The sequence below is a fragment of the Diorhabda sublineata genome, chromosome 2 (assembly GCF_026230105.1).
Source record: "Diorhabda sublineata isolate icDioSubl1.1 chromosome 2, icDioSubl1.1, whole genome shotgun sequence".
NCBI lineage: Eukaryota > Metazoa > Arthropoda > Insecta > Coleoptera > Chrysomelidae > Diorhabda > Diorhabda sublineata.
This window is the reverse complement of record NC_079475.1, coordinates 3,049,800-3,076,256: the sequence shown is the minus strand read 5'-3', so window position 1 is coordinate 3,076,256 and position 26,457 is coordinate 3,049,800. Positions and strand designations below refer to the sequence as shown.

General features: G+C 28.6%; 1 protein-coding gene across 2 annotated transcripts; it reads right to left on the bottom strand.

The window, feature by feature from the left end:
* Positions 1-26,457, bottom strand: LOC130440552 (retinoblastoma-like protein 1). Of its 2 annotated transcripts, none has more exons than XM_056773797.1 (15): positions 25,873-26,457; positions 25,221-25,366; positions 23,335-23,544; positions 21,788-22,266; positions 18,090-18,176; positions 15,764-15,813; positions 15,529-15,701; positions 14,382-14,580; positions 12,441-12,644; positions 11,431-11,608; positions 11,204-11,352; positions 7,827-8,118; positions 5,747-5,853; positions 4,557-4,715; positions 1-3,384 (listed from the first exon to the last, which is right to left on the bottom strand). In XM_056773797.1, exons 1-15 carry the CDS (start codon positions 26,005-26,007, stop codon positions 3,223-3,225), a joined length of 2,730 nt encoding a protein of 909 aa, XP_056629775.1. In that variant the 5' UTR covers positions 26,008-26,457; the 3' UTR covers positions 1-3,222. The 2 variants fall into 2 exon arrangements, with proteins under 2 accessions (XP_056629775.1, XP_056629776.1); XM_056773798.1 differs by having other exon boundaries at positions 15,764-15,810.

Genomic DNA, 26,457 nt, shown 5'->3' with positions numbered 1-26,457 from the left:
TTTGTATAGTATACTATAATAAATAAAATTTATGAATATCTACAAATTGCCCCTGTTATTAATTTACTAAAATCACTTAAACATAATAGTTATGCAAACAAAAATATATAAAACACAATGTAAATATAAATATTTGATTGGGACCATATTAGGATTATAACAAAATCTGTTCTGTATTCCAAATTATATTGTTACATTATTTAATCAAAAATTATCTTTTGGCCAAAAAAGTAATCCTAAATTAAGATGGTGTATTTTCAACAGAAAGAAAATATTAATGAAAAATACGCAAATTGAAAATTAAGAAAGAAACCAGTAATAGAGAATAAACAAGGAACAGAAGACAGCTACATTTAGGAAAACATTAATGGAGACATGAAACATAATTTAAAACGAAGGTAGAAGCCAAGAAAGAGGCGAAGAAGCCAAAAAAAAAGAGCTGTGGGTAAAGGTAAAAGCCATAGGGAAATTTGAAAGATGGCAAAATAATTAGGGTATATCTGTGAATAATATAGAGTTAGTAACCAAGAACCCGAGACCATGATTCAGGCACAATATATTTCTCAATGAATAAAGCTTACAATTGGTTAAGGACTTAGTACGTAGAAAAGATAACACAAATAACAATCGATAGAAAGAGAAGAAGCATCAAGAATATTGGCAGTAATATGTTTTAGTAACATTGGTAAATATTTATTGAAGAAAAGCTTGGTATCTCAACCAGCGAGAATTCAAAAAGAATGTTTTTGGATTGATTTATGTATTCCAAAAAAATAAATAAAATAGGTACTTCAATACGCAAATGTAGAAAAATCAGTGAGACCAAATGGCAGATGAATATCAATAGGAACCCCTAACAATATGGAAATAGAAAAACAAAGAAGCAGAGAGCGGCCAGGAAAGAGCATGAAGTTTATTTACCACATATATTCCATAATTCCGTAAGTAAATAAGCTACACTAATCCAAATATGTATACAAAGCTGTATAATATAAAAATTTCATTTTTAATTCCAAGTTTCTGATTTAATATTTGGTGAAATTCTACATAGTATCATAAAAATAACAAAATTACATAAAATGATTATTAATTTCTTGAGATATAAACTAAATTCAACAGGAACTTTATAATTACACCTAATGTTGAAAACTAATAGAAATACTGAGAAGCCAAATCCAAACGTTTTCACAATGTAAACACCAATGTGTACTAATTCTAATATATTTCCAACCTTTTGAATACTTAGGTATTCATTGTCTAGTATTGGAATCTTGTTGAATTACAATATAAAAATATGTATAAAAGTATTAAAATAATAAAAATTAAGGTATTACATAATTAAACACCGCAATTCTTAACTAATTGATGTAAGTATTTTTTATTATTGTTATAATTTTATACATATTTTTATATTGTACTTGACCATGAATAAATAAGTTTTCGGAACCTCGGAAATATATTAGAGTTCGGACACTTTGGTGTGCCAACCAATTTTGCCATAAATAATCCCACTAAGAAAACTTCTACCATAGATGTGGAGGTGTTTGCTATTATGAAATCTATCTGAGCAAAGCATACACAATGTTTCAAGAATTTGCATTTGATATGAGGGTATTTAATCGCCAATAAAAAAGGTAGATTATATTTGTAGCTTCAATTAAATCTCCATAAAATGAAATATACTTAAAACTTCAATAAACATGCTTCTCAGTTTTTCTTTTTTGGGAGAGGGGGAAGGTGTCATCAATTCATAAAGCATGATAAAAAATATTATGAGTTCCCATCTTGAGGCGAAAATTATACTAGTTTAAATAAATCATAGACTATACAATCAATATAATAATAATTAACAATCACGGAACACACAATACGTTAAGGAAGTAAATGAAGTTCATAAAACAACATTTATCGGTCCAATACATTTCACAACTCAAATTTTCAGTTTTTCTGTTTGAATTTTATCGTAAAATTACGTATTTTTGAAATAAAAATTAATATGAATATATGTAAAAGATATTTTCCACACTATATTGGTTTCCATATTAATAAGATTTTTACAATATACTTTTATATAGTGAGGTTCCAAGAATTAGTAACATTCGAGAAATAAACAATAAAATTCAACATGTTTTTCACGATATAAATTAAAATTTTTTGTTCAATTCGTATTTCACAAATATTTATTGAGAAATTATGAATATTTCATAAAAACATTTTCCTTCTAAGTGTATGAATAAATCATTTATTAAAGAGGAAAGCAATCAAGAAAACAAGCAAAAGATTTCTAATTACTAGTTGAAAATTTTTACTTTGATCCTGGGCGATGCAGGTCAATAATTAGTAATCACAATACAACAAAGTAAAGTATATTACCAATCCTCAACTGTGATAGTGGTAGTAAACATTGAGTTCAAGTTAATATTCACAAAAGGTAGTAGAAATTTCAACTTATTTAATGGATATATTACATAAAAACATGTTAAGTGCAGAAAAGAGATCAAAAACATATTTGAATTGTTTATAATTATAAAGTTACGAAATATAATTGAGTATTAAAACAATTGTAATTTGATTGAATGTTTTGGCAATCACAATACCTATAAAAGTGAATTTAAAAACTATAATAACGTATGTATTGCAATAAAATCATTTTGTTTAATTAACATCGCCACTTGCATTTTTAAATGATATTGAGATATCTTCAGTACTAAGCCTAGAATCCAAATCTTTTACATTAGAACTGTAAGGTAAGCTGTGGATGTCAAAAATAGTTTTTATGTTATCACAGTAAACTTTAAGGTTGCAGTACGATGCGATCTTAATCTATATCTACGATTACTGGTTACAATTATGATTTAATTGGAGATTGTTTTCAAACACTTAGGTGTGTGAATCCCAAAACACAAAATATAGTTATCGCTGAAACAAATCATACCCAACAGTCACAGTAATGTATTTTGTCACAAAACTTAATCTTCAGTAATTAGTGAAAAATCATTGTGTTAATTATTGTAATTATAATATTTCAAATTCATAATTAAATTGTTTGCTTTATTGAACAGATAATTTGAAAGTGGCAATGCTAATAATAAACCTAGTATTTACAGAAATTTTCCAATTCCAATGTTATGATAACTAATATCACTCAGTAAAAAAATTGTACAAAATCAAATGAAGTGATTTTGTATTGAATTTTCATACAATTAAGTATTCACTGAATGATTACTCTCCATTTTGATTTCTGCGTTCTTCCACTAGAGTATGAACTTTCCGATTGGAAAGTCTTTTGTTGGGAGGTATTTCTTTGTCTAAGTCACCATCAATCAAAAGTCTTTTGCTTGCAACTCTACTGTTGTTGACCAATTTGTTTATATCTTTCAGATCCTGTAATCAAAAAGATATTTAGTTTTATTTTATATAAACATATTTTTATGGGATCTATCGCATTTTAAAGTTTAGATAATAGTAAGAATAAAATATTCTATAAGACTATAATGTTACTGTAGGGGAAGAGTCAACAGGTACACCAACAACCCTGGATATTGATGGTTTATTTAACTGGGTCTTTGCATAGTATAGGCAAGGGGGTGGCTATACTGAAATATAGAAATTAGATATCTTTAGCTGAAGAATCGTCATATTGGGCAATAATAAGAGGACATGAAGTAAAGAATACAGGCATAGGTTAGTTAATCCAGCTGCACACTCTAAACTCACCACACACAATTTTTTGTAACTATGGCTTGTGGGAATTGGCAAATTATATAATTTCAATTATTCTTGCATACTTCAGTTAACAATCAAAAATTTCTAAATCACATTTGAGTTTGAAACTCAATGTAGCGTATTTGACCTTCCCAAGTTAATGATATACATCATATAATAATGAAAAAAAAATTACAAAATATACATGTCAAATCTTTAACCTAATAACTAATTGTAACGTGCCAGTGTAAATTTCAACAGTGAGTCGCGATAATATATAAGAAACTTCACTGTTCCACTGTACCTTACCAAAGTGTAGGGGGATGTGTGAGTGAGGATTTGTCTCACTTTTATTTGTTGTTCGTTGATTGACATGACTTTCAATGAGTTACAAATATTCACGAATTAAGGGGAAAAAGAATACAACTTTGTGGTAGCTGAACATTTAAGATATTAAAAGGAATAGATTATTTGGGCCCTTATTACGATTAAAATTGATTTAATATTGTTTTTAATTTTTTAAAATTAACTTTAAGTAGATTGTAAGTTGAAGTTTTACACGGATATTTCTATATTCACTAAAAAAAGTTTCCAATTATTATATTACGATACGAAAAGTTTTCACAGGCTACGATCATGGGCAACAGGTTATAAAAAATAATACGAATTAACCTTCCAGAAATATGTATGTTGCTTTGTCCATTTATAGTGAAAATATATTAATTTGATTCCATCACCAGAACCTTTTTGCAAATAAAGATATTTTCGACCTAAATAATTGTATTACACATTTTGTACAGAATTGTGTATCTTAATTTAATTGGATTTTGTTAAATTAATCAAATTGTTACCTTAGAAGGACTACGATTAAAAACGTAATTGAAGCTATCACTTGAACCTGTAGATGGACTTTCAAATCGACGTACAAAGACGTTTCCAACAACTTGCACACTTGACGATGTTAAATCTCTTTTTACTGCTGGAAGTGGACTGAGTAATAAATTGCTTCTCTGAAATACAAATAAATATTCATTCAAATGCAACCAAATTTATAGTATTCTGAAAAGATATTTGATTTAACTTTTATTAAAATAAAAATAAAAATTTTGAAACAATGTGTAAGCTATTTAGATATCCAAATAATATTCTACTGATTTTTATTGTGCCATGTCTGTGATCAGACGGTTTACTCTTTTCAGTGAACACAGATCTATAGTATAACCATATTTCTGAATGTCTATGTTCTATATCTGTACTATACAGAATAAAGTTGATACTTTGATATTTCCTACCAAAGGTGGCTCAGAGAATTTTTATTTTCAATGTTGTCCTATCGAGTTTGAATACAGATCTTATTGGTTGGTAGATAGAGCATAATCAGAGCATATCAGCCACCACTAATAGTAAGAGAGTTCAAGAGACTAAATTAGAATGTTCTTGAAGGGACCTTAGAGTTTCAAAGTTTAGACGATAGGAAGAATAAAAGGTCCTATAATGATATCCCTGGGAAGGTGGATGAAGTGACTTAAGATTTTATAAAAATGTTAACAAACAATCGCATATAAATATATCAGCATATTAGATATTGATTTAGTAGTGATTTAGTATTTAATAATAAAGATATAAAAAATTGCTGGTAGAAACAAAAATAAAAAAGAATTATTCAAGCTCTTCAGATATTTGGAAATGATTTTGAACTAGATTCAAAAATGCTCCGAGTCAAAAGAATGTCGATTCCGAAGTGATACGGAGCAATTTTTGAAAATACAAAAAGTCAACTATCTTCATCTAATGCATCATCTTCATAATGTATAAAAACACAAAAAATCAAGGAAAAAAATAGGCATCTTGTATCTCGAAAACCAGCAGTATTTATATCAATGGTTGTATAATAATATTTTAGCAATTATAATACAACAAAAGCAAAAATTTCATCTTTCACTATTGAATTAAAAGATATAAAATTTTCATTTTCTGAATAAATAACAACAGTTGAACTACCAACTAATTCACATGATAATAATAATTATAAAATATTTACCTGTCCCGTACTTCTGAATTGGCTTACAAATCTTCGCATAACTTCAATATACACAGAATTATAAAATTTAATAAGGTCACTACGGTCTTCAGGAATAGTTACTCCGCCTATAAACATAAATGGAAGAACAAATTTACAAAATAATGTTTAGTCAAAAAATGATTATTCATCAGTAATATTATGTGAAAATATATACGAAGTGTATTTGTTAATCGTCAGTAATTGATTGACCATATATATGAAATAAAAATGAATCTGATCCAAATGAAATATGTGTTATCTCGTTTGAATTTGCCAAAGAAGTCGCTTATGTAAGATCTCTAAAATGTCATGTCAAATTTCAATGTTCGTTTGGAAGCTTTAATGCATAATAGTAAGGGTTGAAATGTTTTTTAAAAATACACATGTTATAAAATTGTCTACTAACCACTGCTTTAAGAAACGGAGCCGCAGAAGATTGGGGTATATTCGATATGTTCTGCAATTACATTTTACATTATTAGAACATATATCTTTTTTATTTGAACAAAGAAGTTCTGTATTAGCGACGGAATAGCAGGTTATTATAATGAATTAAATAAATTAAATCTATTTTAGAAATATTTTAATTTTTGATCACTATTGTCCCAAAATAGGGTTCCAAATGTTTTGGACAATTCAGATTTTTTTAAGCAAGTTATTTAGATCAATCCATGAAAATATATTTCGCAGTTACATTACATTACATCTAAAGAACTGGATTTTCTTCGAGTTTCATTAGGTAACTGAGTTAGTTTAGTTTGCCCTAATCATAGACTTGAAATAATCACAAAAGATTGCTTATGTATGAAGGAGTTTCTTCAATTCAGTTATTATAACTACTCCCACGCTTATGATCATTTTAAGGCATATCTTTTGGTGTCATTTGAGACTTTGGAGAATGATGTTACAAAAAGCTGACATATATCTATCCAATTTGAAAGCAATGTATGAAAGTTGTTGAGTCATCTAAATAACGAATTGTCTTCCTTCCAGATCAGTTCTTCCTTATTGTCGCCAATTGATGCAAATATAACAAATTTATATTATTGCCGTCAAAGTGCTTATGAAAAAGTGCGGATATATCAATTAATCTATTATTTGAACATTTTTGAAAACCGTTTCTATTAATAAATTTCAGTGTCTGCCACAAATTTACATATGGTTTAGGAAAATATTTTGAAGAGCACCGCAATATCAGTATAAAACTTTTTACTATATTGCTTCCAATCTACCGTTCAAAATTACTATAGAACTTCGCAATAAATTATAATAAACTTATCTGTTGCACTGGTTTCCTGCTCCACTCTTTGAACACTTTATTAATTTTTTAATATCAAAAAAGCCCACTAAAATAAGAACTTTTTAATGATCTTTTTTTAAATAGGGTTATTTGTAATGGAAAATCTCAAGAATAATTTAACTTACAAAAAAAATTGTTAGGATATTTTGCCATAATGTCTTGGAAACAGTTCATTGCATACAAATGTTGTCACATCTCTCAGGAGTTCAGTTCTAATTCAACTACAAAATTGAATTAATCGAGATTTGTAGTTCTCCGAAAGTCTTAACAAACATTTTATTTCAGGTAACCCAAAGAAATCATTTTGAGATAAACCCGGTAATCATTTTTCATATATATATATATATATATATATATATATATATATATATATATATATATATATATATACATATTTTTTTTTATTAAAATATGGTAGCTTATTGTCAGAGCAAACGTGAGCCACATGCAAATCGTCAGTCACACATTTAACCTAAAATCTGGTAGAGTGAGAATCCAATGGAGCAATTAATTAACTAATTCCATTTTAATTTAACGAGATGTTCTATTAAAATTTACACTGGTAGATTGTAATTAAAATCTTTTCATATAATTTTATTACATTAAATTACAATCAGTAGCCTATTGTATTAGACAACTCAAATAAACAATCTCAATTAAATATTTCAAATTCTTGGATCTAATTAGTTTAAAATTCAGATATCCATTTCCTACAAACCTACAGAAAATTACATTTATGAACTGAAACAGGATACATACCTTCGTCAGTAATTTGTCTTGTTATTAAAACATGCCTATAAACATCACTGCTACTTTGTGGCTGGTCCCTGTAAAACTTCATTATGTCTTGAAACTTGAGATCCGAATTAGTTAACTTGCAAATTACATAAACAGCACACATCAGCAGTTGATCCAAATGCCGATCCCTAATCAAATCACTATTTTGAATGGAATGTTCAAATGCCGTCCATATTTTTTGTTTGACTTCTGTATCCAACAGCCCTAGTCTTAAACACAAATGTTCCATCCGAATTCCAGCTAAGTTGTAGAACTGAAAATTTTTAGATTAATGTATTAAAAATATATTCAATTTTTCTTAGATTCAATTCTAAAATAGAGGGAAGGTTTTAAAGTTCTGAGTTTTAATTTAAGACAATATTAAATGTACAGAAGCAATTATTACTTTAATGCGAGTCCAAGTTTTTGAAAAATTTAACACATTGATATGATGTAAGTAATATGAAAATAGTAAAGATAGTTGTCTTTCTATGTTTTCTACCAATTAAGTGCTAGCATAAGATATATGCTTTTAGTAAAGATTTTCTAATCTGGATAGAATATAAGGAATATTTGGCATGAGCTGCTAAGTTACTTAGCCTTTGGGGTTCATAGGCTGTTATAATGTTGAATAATTTATAAACATCAAGATATTCTGAAAACATTTGTAGATAGATGGATTCTATCAATCTCTATTTATTTGACTATTTCCTTCGAAAAATTTAAGCCAACCAAAAAGCTGTAATATTTTATGTTTACCTAGCAACGATCAAATTTCAGTGATAATACTGCACTAGTGCAAATTATCGATAATTTGCACTAGTGCCAAATTTTCGTCTAGGATTAATAAACATCATTTGGTTTTAATTTTATATTTTAAGAAAAGGAACAATTATTGTTTATTTTGAATTAAATTTTTCTCAGGAAATAGTCTGCCAAAATGCCCTCTCGTGCATGTCAAATTGTCTCATAATTTCCTCTCGTGCGCATTCGCGCACTCGAGAAAATTAAATTATCGACAATTTGACATGCACTCGGGACATTAATATTGAATATAAGTATTTTTAAGACAATTATTATACAAGGTATATTTACAACTGCTGTCCGGATTATCTATCTGTTTTTTTTATATCTTCAAAATATATAAGAACAAAGAATTTCATATTACAAATCAGATGCATTTAGAATTTTTTAGAGATTAATACAGATTACTAAGCATAACATTGTTCAACATATAGACAACACCATTGAAAAAAGTGACAGAAAAAAAATTTGTTTAAAAATCTAGAAAGAATCGAAATTGCTGAAAGGAGTTATGCAGACAATATAGTATTAATAATAGGAAGCGAAAAATGATTACAAGAACAAATAAATTGCTATTAGGAAATCTAAAAATGTATACAGAAATTAAAAGAGACAATGTCAGAATAGAATACAAATATTGGGGAGTAATACTTAAAGAAACGGAAAGATCAGATATAGAAATAAATGATAAACATTTATGGATAAAAAAGAAATCTGAAAAAAAACTATTTATTGACCAGTTTTGACTAATGATTGTGATTACAAGAACAAATAAACTGCAGCTACAATGGAAGAAGAGAGCATGAAAATTAAAACAAATGGAACCACTAAAATACTGCTATTAGGAAGTCTAAAATGTATACGGAAATTAAAATAGACAATGTCAGAATTGAATACAGATATTGGGGAGTAGTAATAAAAAAAATGGAAAGATCAGATGTAGAAATGAATGATAAAAATTTATGAATAAAAGAGAAATCTCAAAAAAACCATTTATTGACCAGTTTTGACTTATAAATGTGAGTACTAGATGTTTATTAGAAAGAGTGGTGAAAAGAAAAGATACAATTAGAATTAGGGGTAAAACCAATTATCAACTTCACAGAACAATAATAACTAAGTGGTGGAAACACATTCAAAGAATGGACAAAGAGAAGTTGAAAGAATATATGAAGCAAACATATAAATAAATAGAAAACAAACAAGACCAGGTTCATATATCATTGGCTTAAATCGCAATCCTCGTAACTCCACCAAATTTTACAGTAGACACAAAAAACTTAACAATAAAAAATTTTAATGACTAAACCTGTTTTTTTTTTAATTAAGGATAGAAATAGTGACCAGATATCAAATTTCGAGAAAATAATTGAAGAATTAACATGGATTGCGGTTAGCTTTAAGAAAAAAAGGGAGGTCTGGAGTTGCGAGGTTTTCTATTTAGACTTTTAAATTGTATGAAATTTTTTTGAATCTTTATGAGTTTTTCTGTTAGATGCAATCAGAAATTATGTATTTAATGGTATCAAAATATAGAATTAAAGTTAATCCAACAACTAAAAATATATGATTATAAAAATGAATCTGTAAATTGCAATTTATTGCAGTTAAATTACTATATTGGTTTTTGTAAAAATATTATATACCTCAAAAATATTGTAAAAATTTTTATGTCCTTTTAAGTTTTTACAATCGAATCACCAGTGTATTTGTGAACATTGACGTTTGTTATTGTGAAGCCATTGGCAATTTAGAAATTGACCAAGTTGTTGATATGAAACGTTTAAAAGAATTAAGTTTGTGCAAAAATGGGAATCACCCGTGACGACTTATATTAAATGATTTTTGATATTAAAAAAGGCCTTACTCAACAAAAATACATAGAATCGCTTGGTGCAACTTTTAGTAATAAAGCACAGAGAAGACTGTTTACAATTGATTTGCAGAATTTCGTCATGATCCTGCGTTCGTCAATAATGAATGTCGAGAAGCTCAGCCGAAATTGGTTATCATTCAGGGAAACATCGATACTGTGCACAAAATGATAAAGAGGATCAGCATCTGACTTACAGACAGGTAGAGGCGTCTCTTATGATATAGCAGACTATTTTGCATGAACATTTAGGTGTGAGAAAGATGTTTCAGGTGGATTCTACATAAAGCACATCAAACAACTGAATATGTGAAAGGGAATGAGCATCGAATTATTATCTTACTGCTCCCTTTCAACCGATTTATGACCTAATGACTTTTTCTTGTTCTCCACTGTCAAACAAAAGATGTGCAGATACCAATTTTCAAAACCTTAAGAAGCTGTTGAAGACTTTCAAAACCATGTTCCTAGACATCAGCTTCATAGTGAGAAATGATTCCAGAATTGAATTGAGCGTATGTAAAAATGTATTTTAAAAAGTAATAAAACACTTTTTTGAACTTATTCGTTTCTGTTTCACTTTTTGTAAAAACTTTAAAGGCAAACCTTGTATCAGTCAAATGCCTCCTGATAACGTTAGTCTTGGATCAATGAGGAGCCAATTTCAAACTTCTATTCTTACCTTCCTAAATATTATTGGTAAACTACCAGGTCTGCGAGGTACACATGGGTTGCTTTCAATTAATAATGACTGTCCAGCAGAAACGTTAGGGAGCAATTGCCTGTTAGGGGATTGAAAACGTTCAAGTGCTGACAGTACTGGTTGTTCATCTAAAAATGAAGCGATTCATTAAAATTATATTTCTGACATATTTACATTAAGAATCATTTAAAAAGTATGGTACACACCAGAATTATTTAAATTTTCAGTTGAATCGGATCGATTTCCATTTGCTGCACTATACAAAAGTTGACCAGGAAGAGCAGTTTCTTCAAATTTTGGAATAATTTCTCCCGAATTATTGATAGCTTCCCAAATTAAGCTATTAGATTTCCACATCAAACTTTCAAGAACAGTTTCCTCGATCTAAAATGTATAATTATATGTTAATCTATATTAACATTTAATCATTATGTTCTCGTAAATAAGAGTAATAAGAACAGATGGGAGATATGAGGTTCATGCAAAGTGCAGAGATATACAGCAATAATTACCTTCTAAAAGCAAAATTAACACAAAGCCCTAGTGATAAAAGAAATTAAAAATGAAATCAATTGAGAAAAAAGGAAGTAGGTATTGCAAAAATTTAATTGTACAGAAAAAGAAATGGAAATATTGCAAGACCAAATACAAAAATTTGGTGTTACATCCAAAAGGAATTTATGAAACTTCATTTTTTTGGTTTAAAAAAACCAATTTCCACTTTTAATTTTTTCTCAAAAAAACTGTTTACAAAACCCAAATAATACAAATGTTAGTTAGGGCAAGTTCATTTACTTGTGTTGATCATAACAAAATGCTTCAAGTTCGAATTCGCCCGTAGTGTTGACTGTACTGCAATGGCGATCATGCATGTAAGTTGTGTGTGGCAGAAGGTAGACTGAGTACAAAAGTCAAAGGTGTCACCACATAGGATAGAATATAAAATGAAAATATATAAGGAAACTTAAAGATATAAGTAAAAATACTAAAAAAAAAGAGACGCCCAAAGAAATTATGGGAAAAAAATTGTCGAGATTTTTCAAATGAAAAAAGATCACATGGACAGACGAAAAAACTGAATTAAAGAAAATAACGAAAGTTTGTCCTTGAAAATATTTGATGTGCTTCCTATTCCACATTAATGATTAAACTGAATATTTTCAAGTACCTTATTTGGTAGTATTATTTCTATGTAGGTACATAACACAAAGCTTACCTTATTTAAATGTTTTATTATTTCCCGTGATAGTTGACCTCCGGATCTAACAATTAGTTCAATGACTTTGACAAAATGAAGTGGTTGTATGTCAAATACTTCTAGAATCCATGGAAACTTTTGTGGACAATTATGTGAAAAAAGAACTATCTCCATACAACACGTGAACATACACATATAAAATATGTCTTTTTGAACTAGATCCTATAAATAACAGGACAATATTTATATAGGCTATGAAATAGCATAGCAACCTCAATAAATCGGATTAGACTCTTCAGTAATCCAAACAAGCATTTTCATTACATTGTATACTTTATAATCCGGATTTAACAGTACTTGATAATTCCGACCCATGTTTTACATTAAATTTTATTGAACTATAGAAAAAAAATGTGGGATTTCCCTTATGTTGGGACTTCTCAGAAACTATGATCCAAGTGTAAATGAGATTTTTATCATAGTTATAGAACGTCGTGTTCTGTGCTTAATGGAAATTTCAAATTTAAAAAAGCTACAATCACATTTTAATCTTATTACTTTCATTTCTGTACGTTTTAATAATTATTATTGAGCAGCCCCATTATCAACACAGACGGAATTTACACCAAATTTTAATAATAATAATCTGTTTTTGCTATCGAAAAGTCTTATAGTACAAAAACCTCAGACTCAGATAACCTGTCAGTTACACTGGGTATACGAATTAATTATAGATAGCCAATATGGGAAATTATTCACTTTTGAAATTTAGAAGAAAAAAACGAAAGAATCCGTCAGCTTAACACATGTCCTCACTGGGACACTAGATATGCTAGTGTAGAAAGAATCCTATTATCTGGCTACTATGATCCAATTACTTCACTCAATTTCTGAATTGCTGTAAAAGGGATTCTGATTACTTTCTGAATATACAAATTTATCCAGTTCATAGTTTCCAAAAAGCCCTTCTAGATTCTGATATGTATCTGGAGTTCACATAAGCCTCTGTTTTCATCTATATCAAATTTCATTTAAAGAATGATAATTTTGTCTGATTGCTGCATAACATATAGTGAATTTTAATTGGGACATTTTTAAACATGCCACCTAAAAAAACATACAGTATTGGAACCTGAACCTGAAAATTTTCAAACAAAAAATGTAGAGACAAAATAATGGAAACTTGTTTGTATGCTTAGTGGATATAAAGATCGACTCACGTTCCAATTTCGTACGAAATTTTATTTGCTACATACAGCACAACAATTTTATAACCATATGAAAACTATAATTTTAGATCTAAGTAAAGAAAGTATAACATTTTTCTAAGTTTAATTGCTGATGAATCACAAAAATTAAAATAGCTGGTGATAAAAAAATGAAAAATAAGTAAGGATATGGCATTTGAAAATGTGAACGCACCTGCCTAATACATGGATGACTACAAAAGTTGTAATACACGGATTTCATCAATATTTTTTTCCAAGTTAAGGTTTATACAAGAAGTTTTAATTTGCCTAAAAAAGCGCGACTAATAATCAATAACGCCTCCAGTTACGGCATACTAGAGGAGCTCACTAGTTAAGATGGAAAATTAACATATACATATTTGAGTTCTAATATGTGCTTAAAATGGGTAGAAAAAATTATATTCCATGACATAATATTCTTGTACTTCAAAGGTTAAAACGACTTCTTTTAATGAACTTGACAAGCGTTAGACAAACATAAATTACAACTTACTTTAGACAATAATATATAAAAATAAGATCGTTTCTTAGTACATAATTAATGTTTATATACTATTATTAAGTTGTTTTGAAATGAAAATTTTTCATTTTACAATGAAAGAAATTTGCTGCAATGTTATATGTTTAACCGGATCTCTGTGGTTTTAATCCTGATTATGAAGGTTGCATGGTAACACTTAGAATCTTCAAAAAAATTATTTGTACTTACGGATATATCAGTTCTGATTTTCTTCTCATTTTTCAAAATATTTTCGATGAATTTATAAAATAGGGTAATAGCATATTGATCTACGGTTTTCGCATCTTCTTTGCAATTTTGGAATGAGTTAGTGTAAGCAGATATAAATTTTTCAGTCAAGTTATTTAAAATGTCTTGAATTTTTGAAGTAGGATCCACTCTACAAGATCTAAGAAGGATAAATAATTATATTTAAGTGGTTTATTTTATAGAATATTGAATTCATATACAGAGTTGGAAAAATTTTCTGGTATCCATGTAAAATAGGTAAGCAGCTCAAATCCAACCTGCCAGTATAGGCTTTATGGAAACGCCAGTATACATTATAGTAAATTTAACTGCTTCACTGGATTTCCATTTCATTTTACCAGAATGTAGTGCAAACATGTGTCAGAATATGTATTTAGCTCACAATTACTTTCACTGATTGTTATTCTGTAAAAGATATACAAAAGATGACTTAATGGACAGATGGAAACGGTCTTGATTATCTGTTGTCATCCTAGGGAGGAATTGTCCAATGTTTCTTTGCTTATTATCTGTTTCCCGAAATTGTCAGTGCAGTGGAGACAATAAATTTCCACTCAAAATCAAAGTGCCACTTGAAAATATGGAAAGCCTTACTCAACAATACATTCCTCAGTCATAATTTTGATTCTCACTAGTGTTTTAGGCTATTGTTACTTAATTAACCTAGGTGTTGTATCTATCCATTGAAATAAAGCAAATTAACTACAGAAATAAAAAAATTGCAGTGTTATGAATTTTACGACTTCACCATTTAGTCAATATTGTAAAAAAACAGCTTTTCATATAAACACCAAAATGGGGTTTCAAAATATTGAAAACATATTGTAAAGGAACATCATAAGTTTAAAAATTTTAGATGGATAATTACCATGTGGACAGAATAGCACCTCTAGAAGTTAGTGTACATAATTTTGAACCGCTTTGTATATTCAATATTGCATATAAAATTTGACAACTGATCTAATTTGGAAAAGTATATCAACAATATTGTTTAACATAAAATCATTTTATGTAGTGGTATCCACACTAAATACCACTTTCAAATAAAAAAAATATAAAACTATAATTGTTTCTATATAAAACTTACTCAAACAATTTTAGGAGGTATTCACTAGGGGCAGGAGATCTATTGTTCAAGATATTATGCAATCGGGTAATTTTCTGCGTTAAAAATTTGTCAACTGATAAAGGTGAAGTGTCTGCCTCTCTAGGTAAATAACTCCTACCAGTTAAAGGAGTATCAGGTGCACGTGGTGTGGCCTAAAATAAGTTTTTCCAATAAAATATATTTCAAAACGGATAAATTTTATTTTATAACTTACAATTCCATTTCTTCCATTATTTTGGGGAGAAGTAATAACTGAACACTCTGCTAAAATTAAAAAATTTTGATTAATTTATTATTATTTATGTACTTAAAATATAGGCAATCATTTTTTGATAATATATCAGCAAAAATAACACATAATTTGTTACATGGCAAAACTCGATAAGAGAGCTTAAGGTGTCTTCACTGGCTTAATTTTGTAGTCTCTCAATTGTTCTCTTTGAAATAAAATTATTTTTTAAACACTGATTCGAACTATCAACTTTAATTAACCCTAACGGTCACCAAAACCAGACTCCAAATAGCACAATCGTCGCATTCGAGAGCATTAAAAAGGTTTCAATAGACGGGGAAAAAACAAAGGCCAGGTTAGCGCCATGAGCATGTAATTAATGTAAATCGACAAGATTTTGTCTTATGCTATCTTGAAGAAATACGCGATGATATAATAAGAACACAACAGATATATTTGCCCAGAGTACCTGAAACTAGTCCTTCTAACAAATTGAAGAGTTCCACGACAATTTACCAGGAATCATCTGAACCGGTGTAGTTCTCAGTTATTGGATGTAATATTTTCATATGAACTTTTTCCTATTTGGATCCAACCAAGGTCTACAGATTATACCGGATCGACATAGGGTGGTATTAATATGGAGAACCACATCAACCAATATCATTGAGAAGATTGTCTTAATGCTCACAGGTACAATGTTGTACTTGAACCACAAGCAGTATTTTTCACTCATCTTGTAGGAGAATATTTTCTCCTCGAGAGATCGAGATCCAAGTAATGGTATGGCCAGCTAACAGCCTCTTTGGGAAGTAATTGAGAGTCGTCAATGAGTTTTATTAAATCCGTCTCACAATTTACATGACTCTTAGACTCATTGACATTAATAAATACTCTTGACCAATATAAAATCATAAATGAGAAGTATTGTATAGGATACCAAGTTTGAAGCTTACCAATGCCGATTCATTGCTTTCAGTTTTTTTGTACATTTTTTCTTAAATCTTTATACAGTTGTGGTTGACATTGGGCAATACTGGAACCTTTGGTGTGTTCAATACATTAATTTTATATTTGTTTCAATTGGAAAAATTTTCTTCAAATTCATATCAATATTCTAAAAAACCAAAATTCGAACCTAACCTAACCAAGACCATTATATTACTCTCTGCAACTACTTTTTACTAGGAGAAAGATTCTCACAAGTACTAGTGGCAGAACTCAGAAGGAAGTTTGTGAAACTCATAATAATAAATACCCAGGTCAACACATTTCACAATCTACAATTAGCAAAATTTAAAAAAAGTTTCGTCAAACTGGATATGTAAAAAATACTGAAAAAAATTTAGATGTACTTCTAGAGATTGAAGAAAATCTGCATAAAACAACTCGACAACTTGCCGCCGACAATGATGTAAGTGAATCATCTATTCTGAGAGTTTTGCATAAAAAAATACCACCCTTACAAAGTTCAGTTGGTTCAGAAGTTAAATGAAGATGATCCTGATAGATGGCAAGAATTCTGTGAATTGATGATGGATAGAATGAACGCATATTTGCAGTTCAAAAACAAAATAGTTTTTTCTGATGAAGTGATGTTTCATTTAAACGAAATAGTTGACAAACAGAATTGTAGATATTGAAACAGAAAAAATCCTCACTGGATTTGTGAGGCTCACACTCAATATTCTAAAAAAGTGAACTTTTGGGCTGGGCCATTAACAATAAAATTATTGGTCCATATTTTTTTGAGGGCACAGTTAATGATGAGGCTCATGTAGATTTTTTGGAATTATGGACATTTGGAACATTTGATTTAATTATAAAGTACATTGAAAAATATATTCTAAATATTATATGACATTATTATCTTCATTCTATGTAAAGTTTGGTGATAGACACATTATCAAAATTTTACATCTTAAAAATTAATTCTAAATCCATTTCCCAAAAAGGTGCCATACTACCCCCTTTTTATTCAAAATTTCGAGGGGATGCTTATAATTCAGAGGGGATGCTGGAAGGAGATATTTTCATACTATGAATTGTCAATTTAAGAATAAAAATAGAATTGTTTCAGTTTTTTTCACATGGCTAATAACGCTAAAATTGAATTTATTCCATACGTATGGACCACATTGTATATCCTGATATTATAAAAAAAAACTCATTCAATTTGTAGAAATGTAAATAATTTTTTCAGCTTGTAATAACATATCAATAAACAAGTTGATACATAATAGTTTTGGATAGTATATGGCTATTAAAATTAGTCAGATGATAAAGAAATTATTTTGTGCATATTTACCTGAATATGACATTGGCGATGCTTTAACACTTTGTTCAAAATTAATCTGGTTTTGTTGCTCTTCTAATAGTCGTCTACGATATTCAGCTAAAAAAAAAATAAACATATTTAATTATCTCATCAAAAGAATTACAAGCATACAATTTATAAAATCTAGTGTTAAAATAAACTCTACAATTGAAACGTTTTGTCCAAGAAAAAAGCAAAAAATTAGCTTACTATTATTGCTTGGGTAAAATTTTATTGTGATTATTTCTATTTGTATTTAATTATTTAATATGTGGAAGTGTAAAGAAGATGTACAATAGGGTAGGTTGCAAAAATGCTTTTTTAAAAGCTTGCCAACTATGATTTTTCATTTAAGTAACATATTTACTAAAGAAACAAAAATTCTTTCAGACATTGATTAAAATAAATATTTGTAGACTTGATACAAAGATTTTTCAACATTATGTATTTCTTCTTGATTTTTATTTTATAAAATTTATATTTATAAATTAAAGCTAAATAATGATTTTTTCAAAATAGGGCAATTTTCTACAATTTTAGCGCGAAAAATTTTTTTTGAAAAGAAAATGCATGTTTTGTCATTAAAGTTTTAGATATTTGTTATCTTACGCCTACCTCCTTGAAGGGCTTTCTTTAAGCCACTATTCTAAGGTTCCAGGTTTACTGGATCTACAAAAATGCGTTTCAAACACATATTCAATCACTTATAAATTACTTCATAAAAATTTCTAAACTGTGTCCAAAACAAAATGTTAGGTACTTTTTTAATGAACCATAGAGGTATGTACAATTTAAGAATGAATGATACTAACATTTTATGTTTATTCACTAAATGCCTTTGTCCCAGTTGCCTTTACTAAAATTTAGAAAAAATGCCAGACAGTTAACTCATTGAGAAGCAAAAGGCAAACTCCTGACTGTAGCAGTTTTTAACATGTTCTATAACCAGCTTTCCAACATGTGTTGGTAAAAATATCAATACATGCCATTACGAGAAGTTCATTCAAGGAAAGACGTTGTTTAGAAAATGCCAAACAAATAAGTTTTTATTTAATTTTACAATTTCTTGAAAGGTAATACTTCACTCAATAAGTCGTGTGACTGATACACAGATGGAGCTGCCATTGTCAAATCCATATGACGTTTATGAAGTACCAGCTTTCAAAACACTATGTGTAAAATTTCATGAAATTTCGATTAGTCAGAAAAAAATAATAGCCATTTTAGTGAAGCTACTAGCTACTTCTGTTATTTTCAAAACAAGTGTTATCTGGACTCTGCTCCATTGAAAAGAACCATTTGTTATTGGTTTGCTGAATTTAAACATGGTCGTACAGACATCGATGATGGTGAACGTTCTGGTCGTCCAACTGAGGTGGTTACTCCAGAAAACATCAAAAAAGTTTATAAATCGGTTACATCTAATCCTAAATGGAAATGGCATGAGATAGTCGAGGCTGTAAGGATATTAGAAAGTAGTGAGTTTACAATTATGCAAGAATATTTGACCATGAGAAAGCTTTTTTCCAAGTGGGTGCCACGTTTACTCACAGTCGATCCAAAACAACAATGGTTCAGAGCAGTGTTTGGCCATGTTTACACGTAATGAATGATGAAACATGGATCTATTACTTCCCTTCGTAATTAAAACGATCATCATCTGAGTGGACTACAGCCGGTGTACCACGTCCGAAGCGTCCACAGGCATAACAGTCAGCTGGGAAGGTTATGGTTTCCTCGAAAAGGGAGGGACAACCAATAGAGAATACTACATAAAGTTTTTGGATCGTTTGAATGCAAAAATCAAGGAAAAACGGCCTCATATGTCGAAGAAAAAACCACTGTTTCACCAAGATAATGCACCGATTCACAAGTCGATGGCAACGATGGTTAAATGAACGAATTACACTTCAAATTGCTTCCTCATCCACCTTATAGTCCAGATTTAGCCCACAGTGAGTACTGGCTATTTGCTGATCTCAAAAAAAATGCTTGCCCGTAAAAAATTCAGCTCAAATGAAGAAGAAATTTCTGAAACTGAAGCCTATTTTAAGGCAAAACACAAATTCCTCTACAAGTAAGGTATCAAGTTAGAAAAGCGTTGGAATGATTGTATTGCTATTGAAGGAGATTAGATTTATGAATAAAATTGACTTTTGGCAAAAAAATGTGTTTCTTAGTTACAAGACTTTTTGAGCGATGTGTGTATTGAGTAGTTATTCTTCTACTTATTACTTTTATGTGAAATTAAAATGTTTTAACATTTTGTATTTACTTTCTGAATTCGTTTTGTGAATAGGAAAGCGGAATTGCCCTTCAATCAAAGTACAGGATATATTTAGCTTGTAGTGAAAATGTACATTGATTCTAATAAAACATTTTCACATATACAATATAAAAATAAAAAAGTAAATTTGTAAATAAAAAAAGCCTTCCTTTAAACATTGCTATGTTTAGATGGTATTTTTATGGGAGTTATGGAAAATGATAGAATTGATTATTTGTGGTTGTCTGAAATTAAAGTTTGTACTTTAATGTTTCAAATGTTAGTAGTGATTGTAAATTAACTAATAATATTAGTTAATTTACTATCTGGGATTCAGTTAAACATAAACAGGTATTTTGGATATTTTTATAACTATCCTACATGAGTGGAATATTCTAAATATTTTCTATTATTTTTCCATAGGTATATAATTTTGATTACTTTGTTGAAATCAGTTTATAGTTTTTACAACTGAAATTATTGATTAAGTTGGACATGATTTCTTTGACAAGACATGTACTAACTGAATATAACCCTAACATTATAATATCTGATTGAAGTTTACAGAGTTTGTAAATTCTTATATATTGTATATTCTGTATACTGTATACTGTATATTCTTATATAGCAAAATAGTATTCTATTTTGTTTTGAGATCCCAATGAGAAAATTTACTGGATGATCATTAAAGTCTAATTTACTAATCCAAAAATTTCATTATTAGCTCTCAAACCAAATAATGAATCTATGATGGACCAGCTAATCTACTTTGCAATTATTTTCCTTCAATACCAATATCAAATAGTATTGGCTTTATCTAAGTGAGTAAATTTCAAATATAAGTAAAAACCATCATTTTTAATAGTGTCAGATTCTCAGAAATGAATTTAATTAGAAAATTGCAATTGAAATATTTGATTTCAACTATTTACTATAGAAACTGTGCTTAAATATTCAATTCCTACTTAATTAAAAGTGGTGAGGGTAATGAGTATCAGAGCTATTATTATACATTCATATTGTATGTATTAAACCATATTCTTATAGCATAGTTTTCAGTATATTTCTATTTAGAGTATAAAATTTCATTACATAATAAATTTTGGCTAGAAGTATGACGCCTATCATATATGATTTTAATCCATTACTTGAATTTACTTTATATGTTGGTAAATATGCATGTACTTTTTTGTAATGGTATGTAATAACAATATATCAATGAATAAATCAAATAAAAAATTGAGCAAACTACATAGATTAAATCTAAGATTAAGGAGACTAAATTATAGCTTGTAACAAAAAACTAATAGAGAATGCGTGAGGAAAAAGAATATTTAAAAATGCAAAATGAGATTGAAGCAGAAATCTTAGTTTAAACAAAATAGTTAATTAGATTGCAATATTAAGAATCATAATACATTACCCAAAAATATTTTTTCATCCACATCTACTGTATTGAGTAAATGGGCATCATATGTATTGACAACATTCTTAAAATTACTTTCAAAAGTATTTTGATCAAATAATCCAGTAAAATGTCTTGAATCGGCTGTCAACACTTTGTTGTTAATTAGATTTCCAATAAGTATCTTCAAATCATAGATTTTAGTATGCATGGCTTCTGTCACCATTTCTTTACAAAAATAACCTATTAAACAAGGAGCCTCTGAAGGTGACACAAAGTCAGGATGATTCCAATTAGTAGGTAAGCACTCAAAATTTGGATTTAGAAGATCCCTTCTTTTCCCCAAAAAAGCATTTTTGAATGCTAAGTCTAGGCAAGCAAAGAGTAAATGAAAAGATTTCACTAATTCTGTACTATACTGCGAGTCTGCTGCTTTTAATGTTATGAACAGATTCCATATAAATTCAAAAACTTTGGAACTATTGCACATAACAGGCCTGGAACAAAATATTTTTATTAAAAATTAATTTTCAATAATAAAGAACACACAATCATGAAAAATCAACTTTTATATTACATTAATATCACAGAAGAATACTACAGTAGTGATTGACAGATATCAAGTTATATAGAAAAATTATAAAATTTTAATTTTGTTAGGTCACCTAAGTTGATGCATTGAATATAGGATAGATTTAAATATAATATAATGTCAACACTACTTTAATTGTAATGTATTTCGTTATGCAGATAATATAAAATAGAATTTTTCTATAAATTCTGTCTGATTACATATAAAAGTGTACATATTTTATGTAAATGTTACATGCTCCTTTTGTGATGAGAAACACTAAAATTTATTGTGTGAATTAATTTTTGCATTAGCTACTAAGATATTAATTTGAATTATATGACATAAAAGTCTATAAAAGTGTACACGAAATGCTTAAAATAGTCAACAATGATGAGGATTGATACTGTATCCATTTAAATATTTTTTCAATTACTGCATTGTACATGATCATTAATTTAGAAGATATAATGGGTATATTGAGCTAGTCTTACAATACATATATATTTATGTGCATTGTTATACAGAGATCGACATAAGTCAGGCAACACCCTCGAATAATCGACAGGTATTCATGTAGAATGTCTTGTGAGTCCGTACTTTTTCACCATGGATGAACCAAAGTTATGCACGAAGATTTATGTGGGCAAATACAAGGATCCAACACTCACTTACGAGATCTGCCTCTTGTTATGTTAGCATAAATGCATTGATCAAGATTGGCATCAATTTGAACACTTAGAATAACCATTTTTCTGTCCCTTTTGTAATTTCCTTCAATAAATTCATTTTGATGTTATATTTTTTTCTCTTATCTAAATTTGTTGCATGACCTATACCGAACTCTGTATTTCAAAGGGGCTGATTAGAGATTTCAACTAGCTCCCAGACGACTTGTCATTTTTGGCCATCTTCCAGCACTAGTTGCCAAGTTACAACTAATATATTGTTTTTATTATACTAGGGATGAGTTGAATAATTAAAGATCACTTACCTCAATTTTCTATTTCGGTGATGCTTAGACGCTTCTAATTCTACTAAATTTGGTGGAACAAATATTTTAGAAAACAGAAAACAATACTTTTTAAATGTACTGTGAGCTACATTAAAATTATCTTTAAGACGATTTACGTTACTCTTAAATTCTTCTGATAAATTAGCCATATCAGCCCATAAATTAATGTTTGTAAAAAACTGCACAAAGCTAAAATAAAATAGATCATATTTAATTGAAAATTGTGTATTATTGAATGATATTTAAACAACTAGCCAACTAGGTTATGAATGTGATTTTTGTGGATTGTGGCAAGGAAACATCAAAGTGTACTGTTTTTAATACATATTCTGTGCTTTCAAATACCTATTCATCATCGGGGACCTAATATATGTATAAGTATATAATGTAAAAAATTGCGGTTCTTAATTCATTTAATTGTGAAGTAGTCATCAACATAATATTCATTCTTGTAGTAAAAGATTTTATCAAAATAAAAAATTACCAAAGAGTGAGAGTGTTTATTGGTGCTATTATATACTAAACCAATTGCAGCAATTTTGAAATAAACTATTAACTTCACTTTGTTGAAAAATATGACATTGGATATAAATATTTATTACCACAACTTATCAAGTATGATCTTTATTGGTTCAAATCAAATTCAAAAAAAGAACATAACAGGAAATGTTTATTGCATGCCGAGAAAAAAAGATTTTTATCACTTATCACAGAATAATATTAAATCAATAGAAAAATACTCATATGACAAGAAATATAAGCGAATTTAAAATATCTGTACAATATATGAACTAAAAGTTATAATTTAAATTATTATGAATTAATCCAATCATGATCTGAATGTTTGGAAACTAACTCAGATCATATTCATTGTGGTTCAGAAACAGATTATATTAATCGGGTCGTTGTCATATGTTATAATCTAAATTGTTAATAACTGCTCAATAATAATTATTAAACATGTAGAATTTATAATACTGAATAAATAATATAGGAGAATTGATACATAAAAAAAAAGATAAATATGAAAAATTCTCGTAGATCATGTCATCATCATCAAAATTTGGAATTTTCACTAAAAATTGATCGCGATGTCTTGAATTCTGGGTTAGGATCTTCAATCAGTTGATAGTTGATAGAGGTATAAGAGTTACTAGCTCACGGAGGTTTTAAAGCAGAACCTCAAAACAGAATTGAAATAAATACAGAATATATATAGGAGAACAGTCAGGAATTTGTAAAGAGCAATCATGTACTGGTAACAAATTTGTGTTATAACTAATAAAAAAAACAATTACTCACAATGAGTAGTAATCTAAGAAGGCATATAATTCATTAAAAGACACTTTAAAATCCCAATAAAAGTGGATTTGAATAAAACCCACAAAAGCTTAATAGAATAGAAAATAACAGGGAAGAAAATTACATAGCAAACGGCCATAAACACGAAATAAGCGAAAGATTATTTGAAAAAAGAAAAATGGCATGATTGGGGATAAATATTTATTATTTATATTAAAGTAAATTATAATAAAGTTACTGATGAAATTTAATTATGTAGGGTAGGTTACATGGTAACTGAAAAAAGTTGAGATAGCTGGTGATGATAAATGTTAACTGTACTCTCTCATATTAGATATCTGTAAATTAGTTGAATACGTAAGGTATTCTTTGAAATGAGTGAAATATTTATTAATATGTAATGAAATATAGTACCATACATGACCTTAAAATGTAATAAGTTACATGTTCACAAACACCTAAACTTGTATTTGAATTTCCCAGCCTTGTAACTACTTACAATTTAGACTATCTAATTTTATAAAATGTTTACTTACCTACTATACTTGCTACTAGTGACTTACCTTAAATTACTATGTCTTAATAGACTCTTCAGATTTATGCCGCTGCCTTTAATAACAGGAGAAGATGGAATTGTTGAAACAGTTGATATTTCTACAAATTGTGAAGCAACGAAAACAGCACAACCTAACCATTGCAAAGCATCTCCCTGAAATAAATTGAAGGTAACAATCTTCTAGTTTCAAGTTCAAAAGCCTTAATTATCAAATGGCCTTTATTAATAAGAAGAAAATTTCACCTAATGCACAAATAAATAAAAATAACAAAAAATTATAACTTTGAAAGGGCATAAATTTAAAACCAATAAAAAATAATTTGAAAAGTTTGAAATATAAAATCATAGAGATAAATGCTAGGAAAAAAATAGAGTAATATTTAAATATAAAATTTCAAATAATGTAATAATGCAATATTTAATGCAGACTTATATATGGTTGATAACAGAAAATAATAAATAGATAATTATAAACAAAAATTTCTAGTGTACAAGTTAAATGATAAATATAAAATAATTAGAAAATACCTAATTCCATAAAATTTTTTCCATAATTAAAATTATAAGTTAATAAGATTTCTAAGCTGAATGTTTAAAATTTTGCATCCACCACAAAATTGACAAAGTAAAATTAAATGAAGTTATGAATAAAAACTTACTTCTAAAGTAATATTCTTATTTATATTTGTGAAATTTTCCCAAGCTATTGAAATGGTCTTTTGGTCCAGATTTAATTTACTGCACAAGTCTAATAACTTCTTGTGCAGCTGATCCTCTCCTTCAGACAGTACCATTTTGTAAAAATTGTTTCCTAACTACCTGGATAACTGCAGTCTTTTCATAGGTGTATTAAAAAACAACGCCTACAAATAGCGGGAAAGAATAATTTTTCTTTTGTTAGATTGTATTCTTTTTATCACCATGCGCGGGAATCACATTGAAATACTTTGCATTTTGAATTATTTGTTTTTGTTTGCAAATATATCGCGGGAGTTTTTTTGTTGATATTTGAGGAACTAGTTTTGAACACGCACTAAGGTTGACATAACATAACCTTCTCAAGTACTACACAATAACGACGCATACATTACGTTTTTCTAATTAAAATATTCACTAAAAATTACTACTTATTCAATAAATAAAATTTCCACCCTGGGGTGTGTCTACCCTGAAAAAGGAAACAATTATTATTGTTTACGTTCCCGCCAATCTGTTTTACGCCATGGCGTTTGACGGTGACGTAG